Source organism: Thermothelomyces heterothallicus (genome assembly GCF_042370625.1).
Source record: "Thermothelomyces heterothallicus CBS 202.75 unplaced genomic scaffold P884_scaffold_22, whole genome shotgun sequence".
Taxonomy (NCBI): Eukaryota; Fungi; Ascomycota; class Sordariomycetes; order Sordariales; family Chaetomiaceae; genus Thermothelomyces; species Thermothelomyces heterothallicus.
The window spans coordinates 300,630-321,847 of NW_027192583.1; the positions used below are offsets into that span (position 1 = coordinate 300,630).

The 21,218-nt window shown below is 58.9% G+C and overlaps 9 protein-coding genes and 1 non-coding gene across 10 annotated transcripts in view; 3 read left to right on the forward strand and 7 right to left on the reverse strand.

Annotated features, from left to right (window-relative positions):
* The window catches only part of P884DRAFT_248320 (uncharacterized protein), a gene marked incomplete at its 3' end in the record, with an annotated part of 2,026 nt that extends 828 nt beyond the window's left edge, over positions 1 to 1,198 (reverse strand). The window contains exons 1-4 of the mRNA XM_069440546.1: positions 1,042 to 1,198; positions 626 to 964; positions 219 to 502; positions 24 to 148 (exon numbers count right to left, since the gene is read on the reverse strand). Of these exons, the coding sequence (XP_069295364.1) occupies positions 24 to 148; positions 219 to 502; positions 626 to 899 (683 nt within the window). The 5' untranslated portion in view covers positions 900 to 964; positions 1,042 to 1,198. The remainder of the gene's footprint in view (positions 1 to 23; positions 149 to 218; positions 503 to 625; positions 965 to 1,041) is intronic.
* An 873-nt stretch (positions 1,199 to 2,071) lies between these two features.
* P884DRAFT_271746 (glycosyl hydrolase) lies at positions 2,072 to 4,601 on the reverse strand (the record flags this gene model as incomplete). Its single annotated transcript, XM_069442465.1, has 4 exons — positions 2,072 to 2,329; positions 2,382 to 2,386; positions 2,607 to 2,614; positions 2,713 to 4,601. The coding sequence occupies 4 exons, from the start codon at positions 4,599 to 4,601 to the stop codon at positions 2,072 to 2,074; spliced, it is 2,160 nt and encodes a 719-aa protein (XP_069295365.1).
* Positions 4,602 to 4,934: 333 nt separating this feature from the next.
* Positions 4,935 to 6,637, reverse strand: P884DRAFT_331510 (hydrogenase/reductase-like protein). Its single transcript, XM_069445731.1, has 2 exons — positions 6,085 to 6,637; positions 4,935 to 5,940 (listed from the first exon to the last, which is right to left on the reverse strand). Exons 1-2 carry the CDS (start codon positions 6,434 to 6,436, stop codon positions 5,216 to 5,218), a joined length of 1,077 nt encoding a protein of 358 aa, XP_069295366.1. The 5' UTR covers positions 6,437 to 6,637; the 3' UTR covers positions 4,935 to 5,215.
* A 1,461-nt stretch (positions 6,638 to 8,098) lies between these two features.
* Positions 8,099 to 9,635, forward strand: P884DRAFT_331511 (uncharacterized protein). Its single transcript, XM_069445732.1, has 2 exons — positions 8,099 to 8,375; positions 8,450 to 9,635. The coding sequence occupies exons 1-2, from the start codon at positions 8,163 to 8,165 to the stop codon at positions 9,431 to 9,433; spliced, it is 1,197 nt and encodes a 398-aa protein (XP_069295367.1). The 5' UTR covers positions 8,099 to 8,162; the 3' UTR covers positions 9,434 to 9,635.
* Positions 9,636 to 9,843: 208 nt separating this feature from the next.
* P884DRAFT_279569 (uncharacterized protein) lies at positions 9,844 to 11,196 on the reverse strand (the record flags this gene model as incomplete). Its single annotated transcript, XM_069443323.1, has 1 exon — positions 9,844 to 11,196. The coding sequence occupies one exon, from the start codon at positions 11,194 to 11,196 to the stop codon at positions 9,844 to 9,846; it is 1,353 nt and encodes a 450-aa protein (XP_069295368.1).
* A 635-nt stretch (positions 11,197 to 11,831) lies between these two features.
* Positions 11,832 to 13,376, reverse strand: P884DRAFT_207098 (uncharacterized protein; the record flags this gene model as incomplete). Its single annotated transcript, XM_069438766.1, has 4 exons — positions 11,832 to 12,212; positions 12,270 to 13,115; positions 13,175 to 13,252; positions 13,305 to 13,376. The coding sequence occupies 4 exons, from the start codon at positions 13,374 to 13,376 to the stop codon at positions 11,832 to 11,834; spliced, it is 1,377 nt and encodes a 458-aa protein (XP_069295369.1).
* A 669-nt stretch (positions 13,377 to 14,045) lies between these two features.
* Positions 14,046 to 15,278, reverse strand: P884DRAFT_206751 (uncharacterized protein; the record flags this gene model as incomplete). The annotated part of the gene is made up of 1 exon (XM_069438745.1): positions 14,046 to 15,278. One exon carries the CDS (start codon positions 15,276 to 15,278, stop codon positions 14,046 to 14,048), a length of 1,233 nt encoding a protein of 410 aa, XP_069295370.1.
* A 1,066-nt stretch (positions 15,279 to 16,344) lies between these two features.
* Positions 16,345 to 16,417, forward strand: P884DRAFT_t139. The gene has a single exon. It is a non-coding gene; the product is annotated as a tRNA-Trp (tRNA).
* A 732-nt stretch (positions 16,418 to 17,149) lies between these two features.
* On the forward strand, positions 17,150 to 19,071 carry P884DRAFT_248339 (FMN binding oxidoreductase). The gene is made up of 4 exons (XM_069440547.1): positions 17,150 to 17,661; positions 17,827 to 18,521; positions 18,590 to 18,946; positions 19,007 to 19,071. The coding sequence occupies exons 1-4, from the start codon at positions 17,475 to 17,477 to the stop codon at positions 19,046 to 19,048; spliced, it is 1,281 nt and encodes a 426-aa protein (XP_069295371.1). The 5' UTR covers positions 17,150 to 17,474; the 3' UTR covers positions 19,049 to 19,071.
* On the reverse strand, positions 19,072 to 20,854 carry P884DRAFT_248343 (uncharacterized protein). Its single transcript, XM_069440548.1, has 2 exons — positions 20,204 to 20,854; positions 19,072 to 20,114 (listed from the first exon to the last, which is right to left on the reverse strand). The coding sequence occupies exons 1-2, from the start codon at positions 20,528 to 20,530 to the stop codon at positions 19,164 to 19,166; spliced, it is 1,278 nt and encodes a 425-aa protein (XP_069295372.1). The 5' UTR covers positions 20,531 to 20,854; the 3' UTR covers positions 19,072 to 19,163.
* Positions 20,855 to 21,218: the final 364 nt, after the last annotated feature.

Genomic DNA, 21,218 nt, shown 5'->3' on the forward strand with positions numbered 1-21,218 from the left:
GGGGGGGGGGAGACAATACTCACCAGCTGACCATCCTCGCGGTAAGTGGGCTGGTCTGCCTCACCGAGTTGATACCGCCCCTCAGGTGGATCAGTCGTTTCACTCCATCAACATGCATCTCGGCAACCCGAGTATTACCCTTTCCGAACTGTGGCGCAGCCAGTGTCAGCAGACATGTTGGTTCCAGTGCTGCGCGAAGTTGAAAAGAATAAGCCCACCTCGATGGTGGCGAGGGTGATGACGGAGTTCAAGGTCCCGTCTTGCACGGCAAGGGATGCGTCCTCGACCTTGCGGCGGAGTAAAGCGACCGAGTCGGCCATGAGGAGATCCGAAGTGTGGAAACCCTTCTGGGCTAGCAACTCCTCGTCGAGGGATGCCGTCTGCAATGACACATGAAAGAGGGCAGGGTCGCCAAGGGCTATTGGCCACCACGATACCAGGAAGGGGTTGGAGGTCGGGTTTAGATCGAGGGGGTAGTACTGGAAAGCAATCTTGTGGAGGACTGGCACTGGTCAGGCCACTGAGAAGAGACTAGCGAGGAACCTCCCCCCCTCTTCGAGGACCATCAGGAGTGACCGGAGCCCGATGGGAGTTTTCCGATAATTGGTTAGCGGCGGAGACTTACAGCTGTGGATAAGGCGCTGGACGTGTTCTCGGGGTAGCCTCGTAGGCGGGTACGACTCGAAGGGGTCGACTGGTGAGAACCTGTAGCCCGTCAAAGGGCCGCAAGAAGGGGCAAGCGACGCCGACGGCGGATTAGACGCCGCATTCAAGGGCTCGTTGGCGTAGACGCACTCGAGATTGCGCTTGGCGCAACGGGAGCAACACGGCGTGCCCAGGTCGCAGCTCTGCTTGGCTCTTGCGCAAGACGCGCAAGAACGGCGGAGCGTTCGCCGCATCTCGATCCGCTGCCAACTCGGCAGTACCTTGAAGGCGAACAAAGTACGTCTGGATGGCGGTGACACTAGCAGCAGTTTAGTTACCCTCTACTCAGTACGCAGGGTACGTCGTATCGCGCGCGCCTGTGAATCATTAAGGTACCTATCGATTATCGGTCATGCAATTGGCCTTGGCAGATCTTCTAAGTTTGTGGATGCTCCACTGCCAATGCTGAGATTGGCGCTAAAGCGCTTGCTCGAGGTGGCTTGAGACTTGGAATTGATAACTGGTTAGAGGAGATCTTGAGACAAGTTGGGAAACGGGCACTAATCCGACCTCTCCGAAATTCAAGTTTGGTTCGATTTGTACTATTGAGTGGAATTCAGAAGGCAGTGTAGGCCCGGAAGAGAAGGGGGAACCGGATCGAAGCAGTCAACTAAGCCTAAACAGGACTAGACTCCGGCTGCCCCAGAAAACACAAGTTCGGGCGGAGTGATGCACGACGTCAGTTGTCAAGATCCAATCTCCACTTTCAACAACCAATAATTAGCGAGGAAGTCAGTGAGTAGCGTACTCTTTATATATCATGTCATTACGGGTTATTACCTTCGGGAGGCTCGGAGCGAAATTTCGTTGATAAAATCCTCAGCACATACATTCGATTCTACGTTCCTCTTGATTTTCCGACTGGCACGATATTTCGCCGGCGAATTTCCCTCGAAGACGATGAGGATTCTCGACGGGGCAGAGACCGAATCGTCTCCCAAGCCGTTCTTCTCTTGGACTGCTTCCGGATTGATATGAATCATCATTGGGACCACTCTAAACCGTCAGTCTCCACGCCCCGAAAAGGTGCGCAAAGTTGAGAGTAAGTGCCTGGATCACCTTGGCAAGGTAGGTATGGTAAGGTACGCGGAGAGAGGCGCCCTTGAAGGCATCATTCTCATCCCGAACTTTTCAACTGTTTGATTCCGATTTAACCACGTCAACACTCTCATCCTAGCCGCTTCGGTAACAACAGAACCTGTGAGGCAAGGTCGTACATCAGCTGAAGAATGTGTGCCAGACACAGCCTCCTCATCGGTTCCTCGCGATGGATAACTCTAGATGGCCACGTTCGCCGACCTAGGAACGGGAAAGGGTCGTGGGTTGAGGGTGCCACAACCAAACTCAACCGTCACCTCCTCCCTTATCACATCATAAGGCGGGACAGTTCCTTGCACCGCTCCTTGTCCCGGAAGAGCTGGTCGTGATCCGGGCGTCTGACGGTCCACACCTGGAAGTCGGGAGGGAAGAACCCCGCATTGTCCCAGTCGACAATCTTGAGGACGTGGAGGGTCTCGGCATGCATGAGGAGGCTGTGGGCGTGCAGGTTGCCGTGGCAGAAGACGTAGCTCTGCCCGCCCGGCCCGGCCCGCTTCTCGACCGGCCAGCGGGTCTCCAGGTCGTTCTTCATGATTCACAGGGGCGGGATAACGACGCCGTTCAGACCCGGTGCCCACCTTGGCTGTTTGCGACGAAGAGGTCAAGAAGCCGACAGCATCGGGAGATCAGGTCGCTTCATCTCCTCGGTTCTCGATCTTGAATGAAAAGAGGGGTGAGAACTCATGCGATCCGAGCCACCATTGGACGCAACCAACCCAGAGTTGTCTTGGGTTATTCGGGACACCAGAGCAACGGACAGTTGACGGCCCTAGCTAGAGTAGACGGCGATCACCACCAGCTACCATTATAACTGCGGTCAATCAACAATGCATTCACTTCTAAGAGCTGACAGCAAAGAATAGGTTTTTACGTCGTCATATTCATTGACCCTCTTATTAACCAACAAACCTGCTTCTCTTAGCGGCTTTGCCGTTGCCCTTGCCGTTGCCCTTGCCGTTGCCCTTGCCTTTACCCTTGCCTTTACCCTTCCCTTTACCTTTCCCCTTGCCCTGGCCCTCGTCGGGCGGGACGAGATCGGTCTCGGTGTAGAACTGGCCCTCGCCCGTGTACCTCCAGCGGGTGAAGTAGGCGTCGGGCGTGCCGGCGGGGCAGTCGATGCCCTCCCCGGCCCCGTTGCAGGTGGCGTAGACGCCGAGCAGGGTGCCGACGAAGGAGCCGGAGCCGCCGCTGAGCAGCTCGGCCGGCGCGGTGCCGACCTCGATCCGGGTCCGGTCCGGGTCCGGGTCGGACGCCAGCATGGCCGCGAACCGGTACGAGCTCGGGTCCTCGGCCGCCATCCGGATCTCCAGCCGGACCCGGACGACGCCGTCGCCGCCGTCGCCGCCGTCACCGCAGCCGACCTCGGTCCACGCCTCCGGCACCGCGGTATCGCGGACGTGGCCGGACGCGTTGAAGCGGAGCCGCAGCTGGCCGCCGTCGAGGCGGACCAGGCCGAGCTGCAGGTTGGCGAGCTGGGTCAGGAACGCGGTCACGCCGGCCTCCTGGCCGTCGGCGTCGGGCGCGAAGGCCAGGTCGACGCTGAAGGTGAAGAGGCTGTCGGTCTGGCGGCGCCCGACGAAGGAGACGGCCCTGGCGGCCGGCTCGGCGCCCCCGGGCCAGCCGTCGAGCCGGTTGCGCCCCAGCGCGACGCGGAGGCCGCGCGCCGTGGTCGCGAAGGCGCCCTCGCGCGGGACCCGCCAGTGCACCAGGTTGCGCGGCATCATCGCCTCCCCCCGCTCGGCTCCCCCGGCAAAGTCGTACACGTCCGGGTCCGCGTTGAAGGGCCCGTCGCCGGGCAGGTCGCGCGTCGGCGGCGGCAGCGGCCAGCCCGACATGGCGCCGCGCACCGGCTGCAGGACCGGCCAGTCGCCCTCGCGCCAGGTGACGGGGAACAGCACGGTCTCGCGCCCCATCGGGTAGACGCGGTACTCCGGGCCGGACCGCGTGGCCAGCGCGACCCCCCACCAGTTGCCGGCGGCGTCCTGGAAGAGGTCGCCGTGGCCGACCGTCTGGAAGTACTCGTCCGTGCCGCGGTTGGTCAGGATCGGGTTGTGCGGGCAGGAGACGTAGGGCCCCGTCAGCCGGTCGCTGCGCGCGATGGTGACGGCGTGGTCCTCGGCCGTGCCGCCCTCGGCGATCATGAGGTAGTAGTGGTCGGGCCGGCGGTAGATGTGCGGGCCCTCGGGCCACACCCCGCCCGTCCCGTTCCACAGCGGCACGGGCGGGCCCATGGCGCCCGTGTCGAGGTCCATGCGCTGCACCTGCACGCCCTGCGTCGCCACGTAGGCCGTCCCGTCGTCGTCCCAGAACAGGTCCGGGTCGATCTTGGGCGCGGCGAAGGTCAGGGCGTCGCTCCAGGCCGCGTCGTCGAACGGGTCCGTCGTCCGGAAGAGCACGCCGGCGTCCCTGCCGCCGACGCCCAGGTACTCGCAGATGACGTAGAAGACGCCGTCGCGGTGCCGGATCGTCGCCGCGTACATGCCCTCCTGCTGGCCCTCCGTCGCCCAGCTGTACCCGGGCAGCTGGGACTCGCGGTTCCACACGTGGCTGACGTGCTTCCAGTTGATCAGGTCCCGGGACGCGTAGATGGGCAGGCCGGGGAACGAGATGAAGGTCGACGTCACGCAGTAGAAGATCCCCTCCACCTGCACGCACGACGGGTCCGAGTGCCACCCGGGGAGGATCGGGTTGTAGTAGGTCGAGTTCGCGGCCGCGCCGGCTCCCACTCTCGCCACCGCCGCCGCCGTTCCCCAGGCCAGCGCCCCGGCCAGTCCCGACTTGAGTCTCATCATCATCATCGTGTCGTGAAGGGGGGTCGGGTTGGCGAGGAGGAGTGATCAACTCTCGAGAAAGGATGACGAACCCCCTTCCCAGGTAACAGTGGCGCGGGAGAAGAAGGAAGAAAAAAAAAGGTTTCCCTCAACTTGAGCGAGTGAAGGAAGCCGTCGGTATTTAGATTAATAAGATGATTATTTAAAGTGGCTATACTAGATACCTATCCACCTGATGTATGTACGAACATATTAAATACTCCCCAACCTCGCTGCGCGCATCGTCACCACGTGGGCGCCAAGTCGACGATGGATCATGGTAGCGCTGTTGATCTTGCACTTGATTCGGGCGCATCGATACCAGACGGCCGGTAAATATGCCGGTTAATTACGTAGTAAGAGAAATGTGACCCCAGGTCGCACTGCCCGTCAGGTTTGGGAAAGGACGTTTATGGGGTTTTCCGGGGATTTGTATTGATTAACAAAGTCCGCGAATCACGGGCATGTTTGACACAGATTCTTATTAGTTCCTGCGTCCTTCTCGCGCCTGCATTGCTCCTCCTCAACCCCTCCCTCTCTCCAAAATAGCAGATCCATCCCGGACGCTGACCCGTATTATTATTGATAATTATCTACCTCGCTCATATAGACGCAGCCCCGGTGATGCGGATAAACTCCGTCTCGAGATCGGTCCACACCTTTTCGGCCGTGCCGTCCTTCCTCAACCCGTCGAGGAGGCGCTCGACCTTGGCCGGCGCGCTCTCGGCGTCCTGGTCGACCGAGTACACGCCGCTGCCGGTCTCGCCATCCGTCCCGCGCGCGACGGCGACCCCGGCCGGCAGCGGGACCCCGCTACCGTCGCCACGACCGCTCTCGCTGCCGCTGCCGCTGCCGCTGCCGCCGTCGCTGTTATCGCGGGGCGGGAACCGGGCGCTCGTCGCCAGGAACAGGTGGCGCTCTCCCGACTCGTCGAGCGGGACGGCGATGAGCGGGGCGAGCAGGCCGAGGACGGCGTTGGCGGCAGCCAGGACGACGGCGGTGAGGCCGGTGGCGTCCCTCTGGCCGAGCGGAGTCTGGACGTAGCCCGGGTAGTCGTGGACGAAGGCGACGCCCGGCGCGCGGCGGGCGGCGACGGCCTCGAGGGCGAGCGTCGCGAGCGAGGCGACGTGGCCGCGCAGGGCCCGCAGGGAAGCCCTGCGCCCCTGCATGTCGCCCGCGTCCACGGGGCCCTCCTTGGTGCCGGCGGCGACGGTAACAACCCGGCGCAGGCCGGTTGCGCGCTGCAGCAGCGGCAGGAGGTTGACGACGAAGCGCATCCGGGCGTAGTAGGCCACGGCGGCAAAGTAGTGCAGGCCTTCGGCGGTCTCTGCCAGCAGACGATCATTAATTATTATTCGGTCTGATCAGCCGTGATCCTTTTCTGCTTCTTCTTCTTCCTCTTCTTCTTCTTCTTCTTCTTCTTCTCCTCCTCCTCCCGTTCCGCCCGGGGGAGAGGGGAGGGATCTCTCACCGTTTCCTCTCACTATCGTCCCCGTGCTCAGGAACAAGAGGTTGATGGCCGACTCCTTGGCCCCAATTTCGCGGCAGACGTCGTCCACCGAACGGAGCAGGCTGACATCGACGCTGATGAAGTTGTACTCGCCCTCGGGATTGATCTTTTGCAGCTCGGCCCGCACCCGGTCGCCCGAGCCCTTGGACCGCCCGAGAAAGTAGATCCGGGGCTTCGCGGCATGCTTGGCAAACTGCTTCAGCGTGGCCTCGCCGATGCCGCTCGTCGCGCCGGCGAAGACGGCCACCAGGCCGGGGCCCAAACTCGTCCCGACTTTGGAGTTGGAGGGTCGGATCTGATTTAGAGTAACCATGGCTTGTGGATCCCGAGAAGACTCGAGGGAGAGTTTCTCTCTGGGCTGCTAATGCAAATAATTAGAAGGAAAGAGAAGGAGCTGTAATTATGCTTTGAGCCCTGGAGCAGTGACGTAATTACCAGGGAATTATAAGGTGATGTGGTGCAAACTGCGCCGTAATGGCGGATGGGGCGAATTAATGTTTAATACCTGAACTCGGCCTGCTTGAATGAGCTTGGTGAGAGCTGACGCGCAGGTCGCCATGTAAACGGCGTTTTTTGTATACTGTGTTCTTTGTCGAAGAACCCACCTAAATACGTGCAAGTTGGTATGGTTCCCATCTTGTCGGGCTGGTTTGAGGGCCCGCGCTCGGAACCGAACTATAATTAAATTATGGAATGCGAATCGCTCGCTAGCCGTGCGATCTGAGCTACGCGCACCACGCCACGCTACCTAAGGGAAGCAATCCAACCAAGAGGCGCCCAGGCGCCCAAGGCGGCCAAAGGCAACAACATGCCACACACGTTTGGGGAATGCCAAAGTGCATGAAAGAAGGTACGCATGTCGTCGGGGAAGCTGTTTCGAGGGCAATCTCCACGTGTGTGAAGCATGCCGGGCCTAATTTGTCAGGTACTGGGGACCAGCCGCGCTCCTTCTCTGCGGCGCTGTTCCCGGCAGCGATGCCAGATACCTATGTTTGGGAAGACGTGGTCGCGATTTCGCAACCATGGTGGGCCGTGCCGGTACGATGCATGCTGGCGCAATGTGTTAGGTATGCAGCAAAGTCCGCCATGTTGGCCACGTGGGCTCTTGTTACCATGAGCGAACATTAAAGTATGCCGTTCGTTTGCCTGCTGTCATGCAAGACAGCTTGACCAATCATATAGTATCGATGCGCAAGACCAACAATCCCCTCTTAAACATGCAGAAACCTAGCAAAGACAAATGTATCATAGCCTATGGTTGTGGTGTATTTATTTTCCTATGCGTTTTGTTCATCCCGCCAGGCCGGAGCGAGATTCCTAACGACGCTGTTGCTTTGGTGCACGAGGTAATTAATAATACTTGGAATGAACCTACCTGATAACAAATAATTATTCAACATGTAGGCACCTACCAATGCGGCGTGCCTTCCTAGTCCTGACACCCTAACAACATTCGTAACACTAAAGAGCTAAGAGGTCCCATACATTTTTTTCTGAGTCTGACTACTAGTTAGTTTCAAAAACTGATCCATCTTCATGAGGATCGACTTTGGAGTCCAAGTGTCGGTAGTACGGATGGATAATAATAAGGTGCAGTGTTTACGTAGACAGAATCAGCCAAACGCTGAATGGATAGGATGTTCAAGGATTTCGACTCGATGAGGCGTCTTCGACCATTCAGACCGTTTAAATTCAGGTATCGTTGGCGTCAACCAGGGCACGACCTGCGTCGTCCACAGTGCGTGCCATCACCTCACTCTGGCCAGACATTTCACCGCCAGGTATGCGGGCCCGCCATTCTCGCTTTGACCAGGTGAACCGCGCCGCGTCAGGACCGGTCAAAATTTTTTTTTCTTGGAAAGCGCAGCGCTGTTTCAGTTTTTTGTTTATTTTTTTTTTCTCAGGTTTCACTCTAGCTTCTATCTTGCGTCGCCGCCCCCGGCTGTTCGCTGTTCGCTGTCCGCAATCTCGCGATAATAATCACTGCAGTAATTACGGAGCAAGTACCAGCTGAGCCAGAGTGATTATCTAATTAAGCAATGGAGTCCATGGAGCTGCCTCCTTTTCTTTCGAGCGAGCCCATGCAGGGCGAACCGCCCTGTTGTTGGGCCGACTTCCTGTCGCCAAAACTTCGCCGTTTCCCCCGCGACGGGCAGCGAGTTCGCTGGGTGAAATTCCTCGGCCACGGTGCCGAAGGTATTGTATGTCGCGTTAGATTCGGTGATGACAACCAACACTTCGCGTTGAAAATGGTTCGTCATCCCATCAATGTCTCGAAAACTCTCTCATCTGTTACGATTCTCAAACGGATTGGTGATCTGTCTAGTTCTTCTATACCGCGCCTCTCCCAATCTCCGCCTCCGACCGCTACGGCCTTGGGACGTGGTCCCTGGAGGGCGAGGCGCGGATGGTGGCCAGCCTGGAGCAGGTCTGCAGCGGGCTCAGGCAGGCATCCCATTCACCCGTTTTCGTGCCCAAGCAAAGGATCACTCGACTCGATGCCCTCTCCTCCCTCTACGCCTGCTCAGACGAGGGCCGGCAGTCGCGCGTCTTCAGCGATCTCCCGGAAGACCAAAAGGTTTCTCTCTCAGACATGTTCGCCTCCACCCGTGTCCGGCGCTGCTATGGATGGATTCGTCTTGGCGGGGAGGCCCTGATGCACCTGAACCGCCTGATCTCGTGGGACAAGCGGCTCGAGAGAAAGGGAGAGTTGATTCCCGCATTCTTTGAGCCCGAGAGGCACTACTACGGCATTGTGTACGAATATATACCACCAGCGACCCTGGAGGTCGATGCAGTGCAGCGTCAGATCGACTTCTTCTACTATGCCGGCTTCCATTCCTTCCAACCCGTCAACGTTGTCAACTGGCAGGGACCAGGCATCAAACTGGACTTTGGCGACTACAGCACCCCGGTCGATCCCAAGTGCGAAATGATTCACTACTTCTGGGCGCCGGCCAAAGCTTCGTATATTCTCGGATTGAACCCTCCTCACCCAACCTTAAGCGATGAAGAGGATGACGCACAGCATAAAACCGGGTTTTTCCGGGACACGGCCAATCTGGACAGATCAATGGCAGTGGAGACTGCTTACTGTTCGAAGTACTACGCGAGATGGAGGGGCAGTCAGTCTCCGCCAGATGAAGAGCAGCTCGTAGCTGACATCCTCCAAGTTCACGGGCTGAGCGTTCCGCCAGAAATGATGCCCAAGGTCGTAAGGAATGCCTGGAAGCAGTATCTTCGCTCCAAAGAGCAGTACCTCAAGTGGCTTGTTGAGATTGGCCAAGGCCCCAAGCGGATAGGTACCTAGGCTCGCAGGGCGGGCGAGAGATAATTATTCTGAGTTTTAATTATTGAGGGTCGCCTTTGGAGTCAGAATCTCATACGCCCCTCCACGCTTGTGGTTGCTTTCTGCCACTCGGCCCCCTAATGTATCATTATCGCCTTATTTTGAAATATTATTACCGCAGTAGCTAAGGCAATGTCTCTTGTGTCAGCCGCGACATGATGGCGGGTCTCACCGATGGCAACAACTGAGATTTCGCCATTGATTGAACCGCTGTCGCGGATTAAATTGGTGACACATCGCCTGGATTCTCGGAGCTTTTTAAGCTATAATTACCTGCCGTTTAAAGTTACCAGGCTCAATCATGAACTCCACCAGGGCATGACTTGAGTCGATAATTAAACTTAAACGCCCTTGTCCTAATTAATAATTACTCATTCCCTCTCACCGGCCTGTTCAACTTGCTCTTGCTGTTCTTGGGCCACCCGACGCCAGCTCTTGGGATACTTCCTCTCGATCCTCCACTCCTCCATCTCCTTCTCTACCGCACGCAGCATCCCTTCCCTCCAGGTGCCCATCATGTCCTGCCTCCAAGCCATCTTCTGCACGAAGCTCCACGAGATGGCACTCTCCGCCCTCGCGCCGTCGGGAGAGTCCAGCAGACCGACCGCCACGTCGACCATCTCGGGCCGGTCGTCGGTCGCGTAGAACAAGGTGGCCGAGCAGCGGCGGCAAAAGTACCTCTGAACGTCGGGCGAGCTGGCGTACGCGGCGATCGTGCCGAACCTCGGGTCGCGGGAGCCGCCGCCGTCTCTCTCGCTGACAACCGCCCACAATTGCGCCGTGTCCTCGGGGAACCCGGCAGGGGAGGAGGAGGAAGCCCCCGCGAAGGAGATGTGCTTGAGCAGGGCGAAGGTCCAGTTGTACACCTCGGACCCGGACGCGATCCGGCACGAGTCGCAGCCGTCCAGCGAGCCGAGAAACTTGTGTGTGACCGGGTCGACGAAGAACGGCAGCTCCTCGCCCCGCGCCTGCTCCTCCGCAAACTCCCCCTGCGCCTCGCCCGCCCGGAGCACCAGGTCGACCCCGCGGCAGTGGCACCGGATGGGCACGTTCCCCTTGTCCCCCTCGGCCGCCTTCAGATCCACCTCGTACCGCGGCAGGTCCTCGACAGCAGGCCACGACCTCCCGGGCGGGACTTGTTCGCTCTTGCCGCGCCCCCCCAGCCAGATCCTCGTCACCGGCTCCCCCTCTCCGTTCATCCCCCTCAGCCAGCACGCCGCCCCGCCGTCCACTGTATCCCCCACGAAGATGTGATCCTCGAACCTCACCAGCGGCGGCAGCACCACCGAACCCGCGGTCCCGTCGTCGTCGTCCGGCCTCGCCTCCTCCGCGGACAGCACGCCCGTGAAGACGAGATAGCTCGCCCTCTCGGGGGCCGACCGCGCCTCCTCGGGGGCGGTCTGCCACTCCTCGAAGAACATTCCGCTCCCGCAGCGGCCGCAGAACAGGACGTTGAACCGCGGCGAGTGCGCGTACCGCCCGAGGACGGTCGGCGGCCCCTCCCCGTCGGCTCCCGCGCCGGAAGTATCAGCAGCAGCCGCGACGATGTCCCCCGTCGGACCGGGCCATTCGGCGTCGGACGAGCGCAGGGCGCCCGTGACGTGGCGGCACGAGGTGCAGTGGCAGGATGAGCCCTTCAGCGGGAGGGAGCTGACGGGCACGGTGGCGGTAAAGGTCTGGGCACGACAGAGACATTGGGCTCTGAGAGTGATGGTGGCTGCCATTCTGGAAGGCGACTATATTGGGGATTGTTGATGAGCACGTCTGTGTTTTCCCAACCTGATTTGATTGAGAAATGCAGCTCGCAAAGTGGACCAGGGGGGATGCTAGGTCGTTCTGTCGAGCTGGTTTAAATGCTCGGTGGTTACGCTGGATCGTATTCGGCGATACGTGCAGCTGCGTAATTATTTGCCCCGGAGCTATCGGTGTTGAAATGCGCTCGCGGTAATGGGGAAAGAGCTTGGATGGAGCATGACCTGAGGGGGTGTGAGGTTCCGGAGGGCCAAGAAAGTGCTGCGATGCGCTTGACAGAATCGGGAAAAGGTCATCGCAGTCAGAGGTGGTGTGTGCAAGAACAGAGATGCAACAACCATGGTCTCAGTTGCCTAAATGATGGTGACAATTGGCTGATCTCTCTCCAGCTGCGTTGTGCTGGATGGAATACCGCTTGTCGCCTCGCCTTCCGCGTTCACACAGAGACGATTGGCAGCGAGATGCGGAATCAACGTTTGTGATTAGCTCTTTAAGCAACCAGATGCTTATTATGACAGGCCTGCCTCCACCGTTCAAAAACAACCCAAAACTCCAGTACCCGCCATTACAGATTCGGGATATACACCTCTTACCTGTGTGAGGAAGGTTACGCAACTCTTTCACTGTTCCTCCCCACCGTGCTCGGTGTATCGGGTCCATCGCCAAGGCCATCATCCGTCAACAGCTTCCTTCTCGCCGCGCGCTCCTCGTCCTCCTCGTCGCTGACCAAGCCGTCCAACTCAAACTCATTCGCGTCTCGCAGCCGGGCATCGTCCCCGCGCACCGCCTGCCCATTGGTAAGCTGCTTCTTCGGAATCGGGTTGGCGCGGTCGTAAATGTTGATTAACGCCATAGTGAACAGGAAGAGCAGCGAGGCCAGGCTGTAGAGGATCAGAACGTAGGCAACGTGATCAATGCCAGAGCCGGCGATGAGGGCCATTTGCTCTTCGGTGGCTCCCATGAAGAGGAAGCCGGCGGCGTAGAGAAGCTTGCCATGGTAATTAGCGTCTGCGGAGCATGGAGTACGGGGAGAAGAGAGACCTACAAAGACGGGGATGAACTGGAAGCTGTTAACCTCGGTGCCATCCTCAGATATACCCTGCTTATCCCGAAGGACAAACGAGATCTCAACGATACGCGTCAGTCCGGCCGCCATGAGGGTGTAGCCAAACATTTGGTGGGTCATGGCGCTAATCATCAGCTCTTGCGGGTGCGCCGACATGGCCCAACCGGTGATGAAAATGACAAAACCGGGGATAAAGTTGCGTTTTGGCTGGCCATGCCTATCCCTGCTGAGCCAGATGCCCACCAGCCCGGCGCTCCACCAGATAATACCCATGGTCGTGTGCTGCCAGTCGTTCTTGACCCACGCAGTTCCCCAGCGGTGCTCGGTGAAGGTGTTGACGCAGCCCCAGGCGGCGATGACGGCACTGTCGAAGAATTCCTGGCTACGGCCGGTCCGGCGAAGCCAGAGCTGACCAACAAGCAAGAGGATCGTCAGGAGGACACCGTAGGCGATGAAAGCACCCCCCATGATGAAGTGTGCCAGGCACTGGCCGAGATGGTCGCCCTGGCAGAAACCCAAAGCTGTGATGCCACCGAAAACCATCTGCACCCACGCGTACACCGGGAAAGCCTTGCCATTGATGCTGTGCGCGATTCGGAAAAACGGGCGAATCCGGCCGTGGATTCCCCTCTCGAGGTGCAGCTTAAGATAAATGCCAAACGCAACCTGCGCAACCATGAGGAAGAAGAGGGGATTGGCAGCCTTCGCGTGCACGTTGTTCGGGTGGAACTGTCGACCGCCGTGGAGGTGGCCAAGGGCATAACCGAGTAGGGCGAGCGCGGTGCTGAGGACTTGTAGCGGTACATGCCACCGGCTCTTAATGATCTGGACAAGTGCTTCCGTCAGTCGTGGACGTCCGGCGCTGAGCTGCCTGCTCGACTCACCCCAAAAACCATCCCTATGGGGAAGAGAACGCCAAAGGCGAGCATCTGGACGAAAATGTGTACCCATAGTGTTGTATCCTGGGCCTGTCAGCCAACTGCCGAGCAGAGTTCCATCATCTTGCCAACGCACAATCGGGTCCAGAGAGACCGCCTGCCCCTCCGGTATCTTGTCTGTGTGATGTCCTCCGTGTCCCAGCGCCATGGGTAAGAATGCAGCAGTCAAAGCTATCGTCGCGGCCGACTGAGAGAATCGAAGACGGAGTGGTTGTACCACGGGGGCACTGTGGCCCCGACCCACGTCGAAGCCCATGACGAGGAGATTCCAGAGTACACTCTGTCCGGAGGATGCCGTACGGGCAGCGCTTTTCTTTAGCGTTTCAGAATCCGGGGTCCGAAACGTTAAGGGCGTTACAAGTACAGGGTGCGCACGATCGGTTTGCCCGGATTATATCAATTCGCGTGACTCGGACCGCAGTGTGAGATGTCGCCCGCCACGAGAATGGCTGGTTTCGGGGTTGGTTCGAGTCCGAAATTGGTGGCCGAACGGTTGGTGGTGATGGGGGAAGTCGTGATTTCGGCCTTCTCGGAAGGGGATCCTTCAAAAGCGCTGAATTTCCTGGACTTGCGGCCCTGCCTCTTGTGGTACGTACTTTGCCGCTCCGTGCCTGCCCAGCGCCCAGCGACATGATGCATCATGCCAAAGCTCAGCAGCCATTGGCCAGATTCATGTCCAGGTGGGGCCCAATCTCGCGCCTTCTTTTCTGTTTTCCGAAATCACCGTGGTTCCAGTCATAGCAGGGCGATATCTTCGGGAATTCCTACTCTTTTATCTAGTGTTTTCTTCGTTTCATTGAACTTAGATCGCCATCTCTCATATGGAAGCTGCCTTACCCTCCGCAGCCTGCTTCATATCCTCCTTCCATTCTTTTTCCACCCTTTCCGCAAATGCGTCATCGCTCAGAACTCTCCATCCTACCTCAGCCATGCCCCTTCCGCACTCCAGAGCTCGCTCAAACGCGTCCTCCGTCCCAGAGGCCGCAGTGAACCCCTTTGTATGGTTTGCCTGGCCCTCTTTGGTTCCAATGCCGAACACGCCATGGAACCCGGGACACTCGTAGCACACGTTGCCCATATCCGTGCTCCCCGCAAGGATATCCGCCGGCGTACCGAGCGACACCGTCCCCTCAGGCATCGCTCCGACATAAGCCTCGCACAACGCCCGGCTGAAACGCAGGTCAGCGTACGAGTTTATCGGTTCGAGCCGCATCTCGCAGCCCGTCGCGATCGCGGCGCCCTCGAAGCACTTCTGCATCCGCTGCCACAGCACCTCGGCTCCGCACTTGGTCGCGCTCCTGCAGTAGTACTCCACGGTGCAGTCGGCCGGCGTGACGTTGGGCCTGTCGCCGGCGGAGCGGAACACGCCGTGGATGCGCTCGTAGGGTCGGATCTGCTGGTGCAGCATGCTGATGGCGTTGTAGGACAGGCACACGGCGTCGAGCGCGTTGACGCCGTCCCAGGGCGCGATGGAGGCGTGCGCCTCGCGGCCCGCAAAGTGCACGCGCATCTTGACGTTGGCCAGCATGGGCGCGAAGGCGACGCCGCGGAGAGGGGCTGGCATGTGGTGCCCGGGCCCCGGATGCACCATCAGACAGGCGGACGCGCCCTTGTATGCGCCCGCCTCGATCAGCTTGAGCTTGCCGCCGCCGCCTTCCTCGGCGGGAGTGCCGAGCAGCCGGACGCGACCCGGCCGCCCGGAGGCTTTGAGAGCAGCGGCGGCTCCGAGAAAGGCGGCAAAGGAGGCTGAGGCAATCAGATTGTGCCCGCACGCGTGGCCGATGCCCGGGAGGGCGTCGTACTCGGCGTTGTAGATGACGAGCCGGCCGCCGGAGCCGTACTCCGCCGAGAAGGCGGTTGCGAGGCCGTAGGCATGGGGAGTCACCTGAAAGTTCAGGGACTCCAAGGTCTTGACGAAGACATCGTGGGCTTTGTGTTCCTCGTACGCCAGCTCGGGGTTGGCATGGATTTGCCTGTTGATGGTCGAGATCTCACCGTTACGCTGTCTGATCTCTTCGTTGATGACGCTGGTAATGTTGCTGCTGGCCATGGCTCAGGCGAGATGGAACGGATTGATGCGATTGATGCGAGTGCTGTAATGGTGAGTGGTTCGACAAGAGAAGCTGGAGAGGCGAGATCCCCAGAACATCAAACGAAGATAATAGTCGATCGAGCCCGATAAGCCGGGAGATCGTACTACGATCGTTCCCCGTCTTGCCTGCGTACTCAGAGTACTACTACACAGTAGGTGCCTAACTTTAACATCCCACATCCCACCTTCAGTCCAGGCCCGGCGCTTGCCCCACCACACCTTGGGCAAAGGTCTCGACCCCGCGACCAAGGCGGAAAGCTGGGGGATCGCTGCGGCTTGTTGCCTTTCTTCGACATCGAGGACACATTGAAACGAAGTTTCCAAGCCGTCCTTCGGCTACTACCAACATCATTTTGAATCGGCTTGACCAAAACAATCACATCACTGCAAACTGCCTTGTCCCGCCTGGGCGCCTCCGTCTTGCCCCTTGACAATTCGTAACCCCTGCATTTCCCACTGCCCACGCCAAGAAGCCAGACCCGGCAATTTCGTCATGGTGTCCCACTCCCGGCCGAGCCCGCTTCCGGGGCCCCCGGGGCCCCCTCTTGGGCTGAGAAAAGCAAACTGTTAATTATCCGTACGGAGTAGGGTAATTACCAGGGCTACACTACACACTACTCCTTGCGGAGAACCAAACTTCAATCCGCTCTGCCGGTCGAGGATAACTATGGAGAGCTCTGGAAAAGACAGACGGGGTGCCGCCAAGCAGCCAGGCGCGCTCCAGTATGCAGTCGGCGCGGCGCCGGACCCAATATCTTCCTGCAGCCACGCCCACGTCCAACCTGGGAACGGACGGCCAGGTAACAGAACTCCTAGTGCCGCATGGAGTACGGAATACAGAAGAGGATTCTTACAGTGCTGGACCGACAAGCCGTTTTAGCTTAAGAGACCTCGGGATGGCCCCAAGGATACAACAGCTGCCAGGCTAAGAACCAATACCTAAGCCGTAACGGTGTAACGTTATCGAATGCTCGCCATCAACACTCCACAACAACAACAACAAAAACGATAACAACAAGAACGAGACCTCGTGGCGTAATTGGTAGCGCGTTCGACTCCAGATCGAAAGGTTATCCGTTCAAGTCGGGTCGGGGTCAAGGTTCATGAAAGCCTCACTTTTGTCCCCTCGGAGGACAAGCCCCCCGTTTTTCCTCTTTTCTCTCTTGTGTGGACTCCACCCGAGACAGGGCCCGAGACTCTCGGACACCAAGAGCAGGAGCCATTTGCCGAATGCTCTCAACCAGCTGCGGTTTCAACATGATGACCTGTTGAACAGCGTACACCTCAAACCTATCCTCAGCTGAGTAGATGGCTTTAAAGCGATAAAGGTAATACCTAACCTAGTCAAACAGGAATACACACGGTCGAGTCACACCTCAAGTCGCAAATCAATCATCGCGTATGTTACAAGATTTGACTACCAGTGGGTCAGAGGGAGGATAGACCAGGGTTCGACACGTAATTATTTCAGACAACACCTCCAAGTGCCTACAGCACTTGAGAGCAATCAACGCATTTCATCACCGCTTGGGCTCATACGAGAGTTCCAGGAGTGCCGCCCACAGCGCGTATACCGCTGTGGTGTCGTACACGATTGCAGCCTTGGGAGCTGTAGCAGCGCCTCGCGGGATAACATCTCACCGCGGCGCGAAGGTGATGACCGCGCCACCGTCCATCGAGGGTTCTGCGATTGGGCCGACGCCATGATTCCGATTCATGGTCTAATCAATCATTCAGAGGAACAGGGTGCATCGGTCTTGTGGCGACTGTTTTGTGGAACGGATGCGGAGACTCGGAACGGCCCCGGGGATAACAATCTGACCGGCGAGACTGCCAAGCACGCTCTGGGCGGATGCTTGGCCTCGGCATGTCAGGGGTTCGGCGGTTGTATTCGTCCCTCCTCCCGTGTTGGAGAGGCCCATATCGCGGTACGCCATCGACTTAATTACAAAAAGGATCCAACAGACCTCCATGGCATGTTCTCTGTCGGGAGATGCTGCAGTTCCAAATCGGGTGTGCACTTTTGAATTGAAAAGCTCAATCAAACTGCCTCCTCTACGGCTGCTTGTCGGTTCATAATTACAATAATTATACGGAATCACTACGGATCCTCCGTACCTTTCTCCTTTGGTTTTCCGGCAACCACATCACAAGATGGGAGCCAAATCCGACCTCCAGATCGCTCAGCCCCTGACCCTCAACTGCGGCCTCACGCTTCCCAACCGGCTCGTTAAAGCGGCCATGGCTGAGCAGCTGGCCGGCGCCAAGCAGCTGCCGGACGAGCGCATGCAAGCTGTCTACAAGCACTGGTCGGCCGGCGGCTGGGGCCTGATTATTACCGGTAATTATGGGATCTTGTTCTTTCGTTCTCACATCACCTACGTCGAACCCTCCCCCCCCCCTTTTTCCCCTTTCCCCCTTCCCTCCCTAATTACCCCTTGTCTCCCTTACCCCCTACCGATGTGGACAGCATCCGACTAACCGCCACGTTCCCTCGTCTCTCAAGGCCACGTGCACGTGGACGACGCGTACCTAGGCATGCCGTCGGACCCTGCCATACCGCCCTCCCTCTCCCTGGACTCCCTCGTACCCCCTTACTCGGCCCTCGCCCGCGCCAGCCAGGGGGGAGCAGCGCCGCCGGAGAGGAGGACGCCGACGATCGTGCAGCTTAACCACCCGGGGCGGCAGTCGCCGCGGGGGTGCGGGACGCGGCCGCTCTGGGCGCCGGCGCTGGCGCCGTCGGCGGTGCCCGTCTGGCTCGGGCCGGGCCTGCTGCCGCGCCTGGTCCGGGCGCTGACGTTCGGCACGCCGCGGGCCATGAGCCGGGCCGAGATCGCGGCGGTGGCGTCGCAGTTCGCGCGCGCCGCCCGCGTCTGCGCCGAGGCGGGCTTCGACGGCGTCGAGATCCACGCGGCCCACGGCTACCTGCTGTCGCAGTTCCTGGGCCGCGCGACGAACCGCCGCGGCGACGAGTACGGCGGCGACGCCCGGGCCCGGGCCCGCGCCGTCGTCGACGTCGTCCGCGCCGTCCGCGACGCCGTCCGCCCCTTCGACCGCTTCTGCGTCGGCATCAAGCTCAACAGTGTCGACCACCAGGGCGACCAGGGCGAGCTGGACGACTGTGTCGAGCAGGTCAGAGCACTGGTCGAGGCCGGGGTCGACTTTATCGAGGTCAGCGGCGGGAGTTTTGAGGATCCCAAGGTACGTTTCCTTCCCTCCCCCCGCGCACGCCCCCTTCCTCCTTCGGCCTAATACCATTTAATTCATAGATGATATGGGGCAATGACGGCCCTGACGCCCAAGAGGAAAAGTCGGACCGCACCAAGGCGCGCGAGGCCTTCTTCCTCGAGTTTGCCAAGGTCATCCGGAAAGAGTTCCCGGGTGTCCCGCTCATGGTCACCGGCGGGTTCAGCAGTAGAGTGGGGATGGAGAAGGCGGTGGCCGAAGGGGACTGCGACCTGATCGGTCTCGCGAGGCCGGCGGTGCTCAACCCGTCCCTGCCCAACAATATCGTCTTCAACCCCGAAGTGAACGACCAGGACGCCACGCTGTACCGGAAGAAGAACAAGACGCCGTGGTTCTTCAACTTTATCGGGATGCCCGCCGTCGGCGCCGGCATGGACAGCGTAAGGTTGCCCCGGATCTCGCATAGAAATCATCAGCACTGACAGTAGTAATTATGGCAGCAATGGTATTCGACGCGGATTCAGGAGCTGGCAAAGACATAAAAAAATATCGGGTATAGAATGGGATTTGGCAAAAGTCTTGCATCAGTGCTGGATTGCAATTCGATCTAATTACATTGTGATGATTAATTAATTAATTAATTACATGTACGGTACCTTAGAGGTCGACCTTGACAGCAATGACGTTGTTGGACAGAAACCCGGTTGCAAACAGGAAAGCCTGTCGTGGTCCCTCGGCGCTCCCTGCCTCGGATGGCTTGATAGGTACCAGGACTGCGGCACTGCCGCTTCTGAGCGTGGTGCCATCGTCGTCCAGGAGGACCCGCTTCTCCCAGCGACCGGGAGAAGCTTGCCTCAGGTAGGTGACCATGACGGGTTCCTTGGCTGCCGGGTCCCTCATGGTCTTTGCGAGATCGACGGCTCTCGACAACCCGGTCTCGAGGAAGCCGCTCCGGTCGTCGCCGGGCGTGGCGTAGGGGTCCGAGAAATAGCTGGGATTGTCGGCGACGTGGTCGATCTCGACCGAGTCGACGATCGTGATGTTGCCCGATCCGCCTGCCGGGACTCGTCCGAAGTGGAGAACGCCGCTGGTGCAGCTCGAGATCAAGATCTCGCGGTCCGACCTCCCATGGCCAAGACCGTTGGTGTTGTGCATACCGGATAGCGCAACTTCGGCCGCAACGCCGGCGGTGGGCGCCGCCGCCGTCAGGGACTCGAGCTGGATGTGGATGATTCCGGTCCACTTCGCTCCGGGGTAGAAATCCTCAAAGGCGCGCATTGATCCGTGGTGCCGGTACAGGTGGTCGTTGGTCACATAGAGCGAGCACGGGGTCTGAGCAAAGATGTCGTTGGGCGTCGTTATCAGGGGATGCCAGATGGAGCGGAGGTGCTTGACGGACGAGGAGCCGATAACGTGGTGGAAGAGCTCGAGCTGCGAGCGGGCATACGGCCCCTTTTCGCCAGACGGCTGAGTCTCGGGAACGTGGTTGACGGCGACGATGTAAACAGCCTCGCCCTCTGGCCGTTCCTCGTCGGCAATCACATCGATGCCGTGGGTGATGAACGGGCCATCGAAGTTCTCAAACTCGAGCCTGCGAGAGTTCATGGTCTGATGATTGGGCGAATCGTCAACGGCGGCGATCTTGCGACGAGAACATCATGTTCACGCAGAAGACTCGGTAGCCAAGGACTCCGTACCTTTGGGTCAATTACGTGAATTGAGCCCCGGCTCTTGCCTGCCGAATCGGGACTGTCGAAGTTGGCGAGCGGAGGGAACCACTTGAACCTCGTCTCGACATTGTCCTCGCAAGCAGTGAAGAGGGTTCCGCTGGGGGCATGGTAGTGGAGGTCTTCGCACTGGGTCGTGTCTGGGATGACAATCACCTCGCCCGTATTAATGACCGCGCCGTCGGGATACTTGCGCAGCACCCCCAGGACGGTCACTGCCCGGTAGAGGTTGGGTCCGACGGTATATAAGACATAGGCAAGGAGTGCCCCAAGAAGCGAAAGCGACAACAACCTCATGGCGACTTGCTCAGGTTGTTCAACTTCCGAGTCGCTTGCTTTCAGAAAGCCAAGACAAAAACGGACACCTTTATCGCACAGCGACTTCCGGGGGTAGAGTACTTGAAAGGGCGGCCCGGACGTTCATCAGGAGCGGGGCCTCGGTCTGAACCTCGGGTATTCGTGATCGCCCATGGTGTTTACACTAGTGGGCGGGGTAGGAGCTTCGTCAAGCGCAGTCCGGGGTACACTAGTTATGGAGCGGCAGAGTATCCGAGACAGGGGACTGAGATTTGGACTTCATCGTCGTGCTAACAGGGATGGCCCGGCAGGGATCCGGCGCTGTTTTCCAGCCAGGACGGGAGCAGCAGTGAAGGACATGTTGAAGTGCAACTTGCCAAGTACATGTACGTTATGGAAGATTTGCAGGCTACTTGCTGTTTCCGGGGCTCCCGCTGCCAAGAAGGCCCCACTAAATACCTTTCTCAACAGCCAATCCTTTGGTTAGCTAGCCAAGAAAGCTGAGAAGGGTACAAAATTAAGGTTCTGACAGATCAATTCGAGACAAAATATTCCGTGCACACATGCGGCGGTCCCCGATGTCGCGGATCACAAATTGCTGATGCTCCGATCTTTTGAGTAAGACAAAATTGCGAGGATCCGGTAGGCTGCTCACTCACCAGTAGGTTGAGATCTGTCCGCAAGGGAA